This window comes from Colobus angolensis, unplaced genomic scaffold, assembly GCF_000951035.1.
Source record: "Colobus angolensis palliatus isolate OR3802 unplaced genomic scaffold, Cang.pa_1.0 Scaffold36, whole genome shotgun sequence".
NCBI lineage: Eukaryota > Metazoa > Chordata > Mammalia > Primates > Cercopithecidae > Colobus > Colobus angolensis.
In genome coordinates, this window is record NW_012116932.1 from 7,240,132 (window position 1) to 7,249,682 (window position 9,551).

The 9,551-nt window shown below is 47.7% G+C and overlaps 1 protein-coding gene across 2 annotated transcripts; it reads right to left on the bottom strand.

The window, feature by feature from the left end:
- Nucleotides 1-618: 618 nt before the first annotated feature.
- AHSG (alpha-2-HS-glycoprotein) lies at nt 619-8,993 on the bottom strand. Of its 2 annotated transcripts, none has more exons than XM_011953359.1 (7): nt 8,558-8,993; nt 6,118-6,228; nt 5,392-5,476; nt 4,558-4,721; nt 3,271-3,372; nt 1,990-2,073; nt 619-1,349 (listed from the first exon to the last, which is right to left on the bottom strand). In XM_011953359.1, the coding sequence occupies exons 1-7, from the start codon at nt 8,768-8,770 to the stop codon at nt 1,005-1,007; spliced, it is 1,104 nt and encodes a 367-aa protein (XP_011808749.1). In that variant the 5' UTR covers nt 8,771-8,993; the 3' UTR covers nt 619-1,004. The 2 variants fall into 2 exon arrangements, with proteins under 2 accessions (XP_011808749.1, XP_011808748.1); XM_011953358.1 differs by having other exon boundaries at nt 4,558-4,724.
- Between the last annotated feature and the right edge of the window lie 558 nt (nt 8,994-9,551).

A 9,551-nucleotide genomic window follows, 5' to 3' on the forward strand; every position in this document is an offset into this window, starting at 1 on the left:
GCAATGCGATGTTAGAATTCAAGAAAGAGGTCCAATCTGGAGCTATTAAGTTGCAGTTATCTGGGTAAGAATGATAGTTTAAATCATGAGAGAGGCCAAACTTGCCAAGTAGAGTACAGATTTAAGAGAAGGTCAAAGCCGGGCGCAGTGGCTCACGCCTGTAATTCCAGCACTTTGGGAGGTGAGGCAGGTGGATCACGAGGTCAGGAGATGGAGGACATCCTGGCCAACATGGTGAAACCCCATCTCTACTAAAATACAAAAAAATCAGCTGGATGTGGTCATGCGCGCCTGTAGTACCAGCTACTCAGGAGGCTGAGGCAGGGGAATCGTCTGAACTTGGGAGGCGGAGGTTGCAGTGAGCTGAGATCGTGCCACTGCACTCCAGCCTGGGCCACAGAGTGAGACTCCGTCTCAAAAAAAAAGGGCTCATATCTTATGAGTTGTGGGAAGATCCTAGTCTCACTTTTTCCTGTATCTGGCAATACAGCAGGTTTTTGTTCTCTTTTGGTTCTATTTTCACTTTGGTTTTGATTAGGGACACTGTGTGGTTGTTGGGATAAAAGGCTATGCATGTGAGGGGAACTGGGATGAAGTCAGCAATAAGCATGACCACACTCAGCTTAGAACCTTCTTTATTAGGAAGGTATTTCAGGCACTTTTATTAACAGGCACATATAAGCTTAGCAAGAGCACCTTTCAAAGTCACAGTTGCAATAGTTTTCATAAGGTCAGCCAGAGGCAGAGAACACAATCATGGTGGCTTACCATCAAAATCATGACACGTTGTCAACCTAATGCCTTCTGTCAAACATAACCACCATCCCCTCTGCTTCTGTCCTGTGAGGAATGACAGGAAGTAGGGATTCAAGACTTGATATTAATGTAGATCACATGTGACACTTGAGTGGTCAGCAGACAAGGCCCCCCACCCATGCCCAGGCTTGGACAAAATGGTGGCTATGTTTTCTCTGCCAAACCTCCTCATCTCTGCCATGTCTAGCCTAGACCTTGAAGTGTCTGACCCTCCCCGGACATGGAGGAACCACTGGCCCGGCAGCAGCACCAACACTAGGCTGCACCACTGAGCGTATTTTCTGGGGGTGCAACGCTTCTCCTGAGGGGGACCCCAATGAGACCACACCCATGAAGATGTGGCGCAGGTCGTAGTGTGCCCGGTGCAACGGGAGCACTGGGGGAGCCGCCGCTAACACACCGGTGTATATGGGTGAGCCAGATGGAAGGGGTCCAGGTGCGCCAACTGGAGAGGACACAGGTGCATCTGCATCCACCATGGGGGTGGGGACTGCTTCATTGGCACCTTCTGGTTGGGGCTGTGAGGTCGCAGTCTGGAAAAAGGACCATTTCCTTCAGTTAGTTTGCTTCCTCCTCCCACTCAAGACCACCCACAGGTCCAGGTGGCACTGGCACCCAATTTCATCACATTATACATTTTTATTTGCCAAGAGTCTAGCAAGAAAGGACCTACCTAAGTACAGGGGATTGTCATCAAGGTTACAAGGAGGGGTGACTGGCCTATCCTGGCCCTGGCCAGGATTGCCTCGGTGATGGTGGACTTGCACACATATGTCCCATGAGTAAATGCACCCCACCTATGGCTCACCCTAGCCCAGCAGTGCCACCCTCTTTGTCATCTGAAGCTGCAGCCAGTGGGGGCTGCCAGGTAGATCTGGCCACCTGGTCTCTGCAACTCAGAAAACCACTCCCACTTCCCACAAATAAAAAGGTGGCTTTGTCAACTACACAGTAAGGTGGTTCTTCCCTGTAGTCACTAGTTCATGGGAGGGAAAGGCATAGCTAAAATATCCTTCCATTTGTTGATGATTCCACATACCCTAGTCTTATTTCATACTGTGAGGTTGGGAAGTGCAGGAGAGTAAATGTCCTGTCATCACCACTGCACTGCATAAATCTGAAGAGGTCATTGTATTCTGAAGGTGCAGGCAAGAATATTCATGGAGCTGTTACCTGTGTTTGGAACACTGTGCAGGTCACTGCAACTTCTTCTCCACCAAGCTTCTCATTGAGCGTTGCCTTACAAAAGCCATATTGCTGCCCACAGAGAAAGAGGAGTTATTTTAGCTGATTTAAAAAATGGATCCCCCCCTCAATTTCATTGACACTCCAACCTTAAATTAGTTTGAGAAACCATTTTCCTTAAAGTTATAGTTTCTGCTTGTGGAAGGTATATGATTCTATATATAATATGGAAATACAGAAATACTTTGAGAGTGAGAGATTACCCATAATCCCTTTCTGGTGGTGACCTGGAAAGAATGAGGGTTAACATTGATGCATTTCTTTCTTATTTTAAAATACTATTAAATATGATTTAAAAATTGAGATCATTGTGACTATACGATGTTGTATTCTGTGTTTTTTCACTTGCCACAATAGCATTTTCTCATATCATTCATTATTCTTTGAAAACACAATTTTTAGCATCTGGACAATTTCTATTTACTGATGTGCATGTATTATTCAATGACACCTTCCTGTTGGACATACAGATCTCTCTTTTTTGGTCTCTTTGTATCTATAATAAATCATTTTTATAGATATATTCTGTCAAATGTCACTGACGATTTCTTTTTTTTTGACAGAGTCTCACTCTGTTGTCCAGGCTGAAGCGCAGTGGTGCGATCTCAGTTCACTGCAACCTCCACCTCCCAGGTTCACACCATTCTCCTGCCTCAGCCACCCGAGTAGCTGGGACTACAGGTGTCCACCACCACGCCTGGCTAATTTTTTTGTATTTTTAGTAGAGACGGGATTTCACCGTGTTAGCCAAGATGGTCTCGATCTCCTGACCTCATGATCCACCCATCTTGGCCTCCCATAGTGCTGGAATTACAGGCGTGAGCCACCACCCCAGCCACTGATGATTTCTTTAGACTAAAATCCTAGAAGTGTACATTATCAGCTCAAGGACTTGAAAGTTTCATATCAGAGTTATATGCCTAGAAAATGTGCACGTCACACTCCCAGTGGCTGGGCGTGACTTGACTTGGCTTCATTAGGAAATATGTCTTTCTCCTAACTCCATGTGCTTGCAGTGGGTGAGATGACTTGGTGATGGCTTTTAAAGGGGTGGGGTGACACCCTAAGGAAAGACCTGCCATAATACACAGGGAGAGGGCATTTGCACTGTTATTCTCTGTCTGCAGCCCCAAGATACAAACTTCCCAAGGATGTTCTGTTCCACAAACAGCTCTGAGTGGTAACACCCGAAGGTCCCAGCCCACTCACCTTTTTTGCCAGCAGGTTGCAGTTGGCTGCTTCTGTGGCCTCTTTAGCAACACAGTCAGTGCCAGATATTGTAAACTCCACATACGTAGAAGGTGGGAGGGGCTGAGAAGAGTATGTGAAAATGCTCTTGAGGAAACATGACTTAGAATGAAAACGGCAGAGAAGGAGAGGGGGAAGTAGCCTCCTTCGGGGAGCGCCATTCATGCAGACCATGCGTGGTCCCAGAAGGCATGTCCCTCAATGGCTTACATAGGGCGGTCGCTATGGGGTTGTGTTCTGAAGTGCTTGTACTTTAGAGATATGGATTGTGTCTTCCTTGTAGGAGGGGCAAGTATTCATCACAGATCCTTCAGGTTGGAGGTGAGTTTGCAGATAGGAAACAGGAATCAGAAAGCCAGCCTTAGACTGATAGGAGTGGGAACCCTTCCTCCCCACAGCCCTCGCTCTTGGGCTGCACTCGAGACCCAAGGTTCAGGTTACTCCAAGATAGGGTGGGAAAGTGAAGAGATTAATACCTCTTCCACCTACTTCATAGAGCAGATTCAAATGAAAAGATTTAGATGAAAGTATGGAAGATATCACTTGAGCTTTTTTTTCTTATAGTAGTTGCAGCATATGGACACAATAAAATATCTGTTATTTGGTCTAGTCTGGGGTGGGGATGTTCTGAGAATCACATATCTGATTAATAGAATTGCCATCTATACTAGTGTATTTCCAAGTATGGCCATGGCTGATATCCAGAATACATTTTCTTAAACATTTGAATTCTGTTGCATTCAAATGTGCTAAGCCACCCACAGTACAATGAGATGTTTTCTCCAGTGATTCGAAAGGCATTTTAGGATCTTGCCATTATAAGCTCGTCAGTACAAGTGAGTATTAATTACGAGTCTGTGGCAGATGTTCAGCAGAGATGGGTGATGATGGAGCCCAGCGAATTTACAGAGAGTGCTTCTGGCCGACGTGGGAACCTCTACCCGCTGACACCGAGCTTTGGTTTTAGCTGGAACTGAGGGAGTGGGGATGTACCTGCCTGCAACTGTGGCTGCTGGATGTTACAGTGGCTCAGCATGGGGGAGGAGCCGAGGGTGTTGGGGGGTCCTCATGACACTCAGGGACCTGATACCCCTTAGGATGCTTTCTTCCCTCTCCAAACAACCCTCTCCTTGCTTTCTTATCCCTGCCCCTGCACCTGTTCTTCCCTCCCTCCCGATCCACCACGTGCAGTACATTCCCGAAGTGCCACCGAATTGCCCAACCTGTCAAAAGAATCTCAGTCTTTACCACAAGTTGAGCCCGGGAAATTTCCTCCAGCTGAAAATTGGAGCCGTTGTTTTGGGCGTTGAAGGCGGTCAGGGCAGCTTCCGCGGCGTGCACCACCCTGGTGTCGTTCAGCGGGGCCAGCAGGGGGCAGTCTTGGCACACTTTGCGCACGTCTTCGGCCGAGTCTGCTCGGAGAGAGGAAACCCGGATATGGGCAGCCAGTCTCCGTGGCATCGCCCCAGCTCTGCTGGTTAGCAAGGGCTAAGGCACGCCCCAAATGGCTTCAGGCACTTTCACTGCTTCTTACTAAACCTTCAAACAGCTCGTGCCATGCTGACATTCCTGCAGGAGCCCTTATCATCACGGGGCAATTTTCACCTCCAATAACAATAACTTCTTTGTATTTTTCTGAGACGATCTCACTCTGTGTCACCCAGGCTGGAATGCAGTGGCGCGATCTCGGCCCACTGCCACCTCTGCCTCCCAGGTTCAAGCGATTCTCCTGCTCCAGCCTCCCTAGTAGCTGGGATTACAGGCAAGCACCACCACCACATCCAGCTAATTTTTATATTTTTAGTAGAGATGGGGGGTTCACCATGTGAGCCAGACTGGTCTGGAACTCCTGACCTCAGGTGATCCACCCGCCTCGGGTGGGTGGATTACAGGCATGAGCCACCGCACCAGGCCAAGAGCAGCTTCTTAAAACACAATTTTAAAATCCCAGAACCCAGGAAATTTGGCTTCTACTTTTCCTCACTGACAAAGCAGCTAGAACTACTTAGGTTGAAAATCATTGAGATCCTTTCCCCACTTTCTCTACAAGGAAAAAATAAGAATAAGAATAGTCATCTGTACCTGGACTGGAATCACATTTTGCGTACGCCACGGAAAACTTGCCATTTACTTTCAACAACTGGAAATCACAGTCTCCTTCGACAGCCTGGAGAAAGAAACCCACGTGACGATGGCTGCCCTTCCCCTTCGCACCCCGGGAAGGCTTCCTCCAGGCATGGCTGTCAAAGGTGACCCTTGCAAAATCGCCTTCTTTGGGTAATACTGAAACGTGGCACTCTCTGCTTTCAGGGATACAACAATATAGTTAAACGCTTGTAAAAATCAGCCTCAGGGCAGCTGGCATCAAATGGCAATTTTATTTATGATGATGATTATTATTATTTTGAGGTAGAGATTTGCTGTTGTTGCCCAGGCTGGAGTGCAATAGCAGGATCTTGGCTCACTGCAACCTCTGCCTCCCGGGTTCAAGCGATTCTCCTGCCTCAGTCTCCTGAGTAGCTGGGATTTACAGGTGCCCGTCACCACGCCCAGCTAATTTTTGTACTTTTAGTAGAGACGGGGTTTCACCCTGCTGACCAGGCTGGTCTGGAACTCCTGACCTCAGGTGATCCACCTGCCTCGGCCTCCCAAAGTGCTGGGATCATAGGTATGAGCCACCGCACTCCGCCACAAATGGCAATTTTAGAATCTGTACCCTGGCTAGCCAAGAAGGCAGGTTGAGAAGCTGGGTGAATCGGTGGAGCTGGCCGAAGGACCACCCACAGCCACCCTAAGAAGGGTACTCACATGCTCCTTCAGCTGCCTCACGCTGCATTGTGCCACAGGGGTGGGGTCCAGCACATGGCAGGTGGTCTCCAGGGTGTCTATTTCAATCTCAAACATCTCTCCAAAGGGCCGCTGTGGAGACAAAGAGTGAAGCCGTGAGCAGCCCATTCCCGTGATCCTGTGGTGTGGGCCACGGTGTGCGCCCTCACTGGGCTTGAGCACACGCCCCTTTTGGAGAGGCGAGGGAAATGTCATTCTTACTGTCAGTCTGCAACTCCGTCTAGCTCTGAACTGGCCCGTGGGCAGGACAATGACCAGGGCTTGTCTGGTCTTCGTCTGTCGATTACGGGAGCACCAGACGATGCTGGCAAAGCAGAGGAGGTCCTGAGCTTGAACAAGTCGATGGAGCCACAGCCCTCACTCTGAGCCCTATTTGGAAACTACAAATGAGTATTAACGCTTATTTGTATTTATTATTTATTTATTATTTTTAAGATTTCACTCTTCAAGCATTGCTTTGGAAAATCCAGGTTTGGATTTTTCTCAGATAAGCTGCAAAATAAGATTGTGTAGGGTAATATCTTATTGTCTTTTTTTTTTAGTCTTATCTATCCCTCTCTCTCCTTCTTTCTTTCTTCCTTTTATTATTTTCCTTCCTTCCTCCATTTTCTTTTCCCTCCTAGAGGGTTTTGCTGCTGCTGTCCTTGGCTTTTCCTTTGTCTCGGCTTGTGCCGCAGGTGCCGGCATGCAACGATGCCGCTCTCTACTTCCCCCTGCTGGCGGTAATGGGGAAGGGCGAGTCTCCCTCTGACAGGAAACTGGGTATCACTAGTGCAGACATGAGGGAGCTTGCAACAATCGTTGGAGATGCTCTTGTCAGTTCACCTGTTTTTGTATCCTGTCTTCGAAGCCTGAAAAATCCAGAAGGTACAAGTATGCCTTTTCTTCTCTCAGCCCAGCTCTGCTTGCCTCTCATTGGTTCTGCCTGACTCACTAATACCTGAAGCCTCAGCATCTCCTCCCCTGGGAGAAGCTCTGCATTTTTATGATGTCCAGGTGTGTGCAGAGTGACTGCCTGAAAGCGTCCACAGCTCTGAAGAACAGGAACTGGGTACACCTGAGTTTCTCAAGGAACCCAACTCTGAGGCTCTGCCTTTAGTGAAAGTCACAATGCCCATTCATTATTTCCTGTTCCCTCAGATGTGCATGTTGCGTGTTCATTTCCCCTGAATTGATCAGCGTTTCCTCCTAACCACCATTGTGCTTTAATATGGCTGCAGCACTCTTAAAATCCATCCAGAGCAACCCTGATTTCAAATATTTTGTCTCTTTGTGAGATGGATGGCAGTTGTCAGCCGGTCCAGGCTTCCTGTTGTTGACCTTATTTTCCAACCTAGATTGTAAACTCTTGTGGGCACATATTATGCCTTTTTCACCATTGTATTAGGTTGAACCATTAAAACAGTCAATATTTGGTTGCTTTAGATATAGAAAAATGGCAGTTTTATATGGTTCATCCTAATATCTCTGGTTCTTGTCCAAGGAAGGCTTGTAATACATATTTGCTGAAAGAATTGTCATTCATCAGAAATAAAATCTAATTTCAAAACAGGCAGTAGACAGACAGCTTCTTCCCACCTCTCCAAATCTCTTTACTGATCCCCGAGGCATATTTCCAGCTTGACTTTTCTTGTCACTGGCTTCAGGTTGTGTTGGTTTCCTGTCTAGCGTGTGAGGAGGTGAATCCTGTTTATGCCAAGACCTCTCTCTGGGATGTGGGCAACTCTCTTAGGGAGGCAGTTTGTATAGAAGAAGGAACACAGATCTGGAATCAAATCCCAGCCTGAAGACTTAGTAATTATATGATCTTGGACCAAAACACACACACACACACACACACACACACACACACACACACACACACAACAGAGCCTTGGTTTCCTCTTGTGTAAGACAAGAACAATATACGCACCACACAGCACCAGGAGGCAGGACTGGGAAACAGTAAATGAGATAATCTATGTGAATGGGCCTGGCATATAGTAGGCATCTGCCAGATGCTAGTTTTATTCATTCTCAGTCTTTGTCAGAGAGAAACCAAACCAAAGACAGATACGTGATTTTCAGCCAGTGGTAACGTGGCAACCAGGAGCTGGTTTCTTGGGTCCTAGTTTTTCCAGCAAGTTACACTTTCCACCTGTGATCTGCAAACTACCATTGAAGCACTTTTTCTTCTGCACACCACCCCACACCCTACCCAGCTCCCTCCTGAGACCCATGACTGCTGTACAGAATGTCTCCTCTCTTGGTCTCTGCCTGCCCCTTCCCTCACTCCTGGGAAGAAATCAAAGAATTTACTCCTCTGTGGTTTCATTTGCACTGGGAGATGGTGATCTTTTGAGGCACCTGGTTGAGTTCCACATACAAATTATTTCAGCTCATACACAGCAGGTCCACTTACCCGAGGCCACACCTTCACTTCATCAATCTGGTTCAAGGTGTGTTTGTATCCCCAAGGAAAGTTTTGATTGATGTAGTCTATAGCCACCAGAGCTGCTTCCTCAGTTTCTGGATCATCGCAGTTCGGTTGTCTATAAATCAGCCCTGGGCCATGTGGGACTGAGTGGCAGCCCCAGAGCCGAGCAAGACAAAGGAGCAGGACAAGGGACTTCATGGCTGCCCCAGAGAGGCCCTGGCAGGTGTGCAGGTGGCTGGAGGCTTTGGGACCAACCCAGGTGCTCTGCTGGGAAAGGTAGACTCATGGAGGGTGGTGGGCTTTATTTATCTGTTGGAGCCTGCCGGAAGAATTGCATAAGGATACAGGATAATTTCTGCTTTGGTTCAAAAAAAAAAAAAAAAAAAAAAAACCTGCAAACATCAGCCCTGGAAAAACAAACAGGTTAGGACATCGCTGGTCCCCAAGAAATCTGCCAAAGTCCATGCTGCTGTGGGGGAGATGCTCCAAAGTCTGCTTGGAACATGGTAATAGCAGCAAAGAGAAGACAGCTGAGGGGATGAGGGGGACATGGTCAGCCTCAGAGTGCCATGGGTTTGGCAGCAGAGGAAATGTCTTCTACTATGATCTGAGCATGCCATGGGGTCTGTGAGAGGGAAGGGGGGATACTCAGCAATTTGATAAAATTCTCTAATGTCAGGGGGAATTAGCTTTCCAAGAGGAGTCCTACAGGAAGAACAAGGCCCACAGATATAGCAAAGGTACAGATGTGCTGTAAGAGATGCCAAGATTTTGGGGGAAGATTCTTGGAGAAAAGAAGAAAGAATGAGATATGTTTCTGCCTAAAGTGGGTAATGGAGGTGGAAGGAGGGGGTTCCCGTGACAGGGCCAGGATGGGAAATGACCAGCAAAACGTGTGGGGTTCCCTGCCCCTTCTCTTCCTTCTCCAGACCTCACTGCCAGGGCCCTGCAGGTGGCAGCACAGATGGGCACTGACCTG

Coding starts and splice junctions, on each gene's coding strand:
- AHSG (XM_011953358.1), bottom strand. CDS start 8,770: ATGAAGTCCCTTGTCCTGCTCCTTTGTCTTGCTCGGCTCTGGGGCTGC. Junction 6,229..8,557: donor AAGTGAAGGTGTGGCCTCGG/GTAAGTGGACCT, acceptor TTGTCTCCACAG/CGGCCCTTTGGAGAGATGTT. Junction 4,725..5,391: donor AAAATGTGATTCCAGTCCAG/GTACAGATGACT, acceptor CCTCTCTCCGAG/CAGACTCGGCCGAAGACGTG.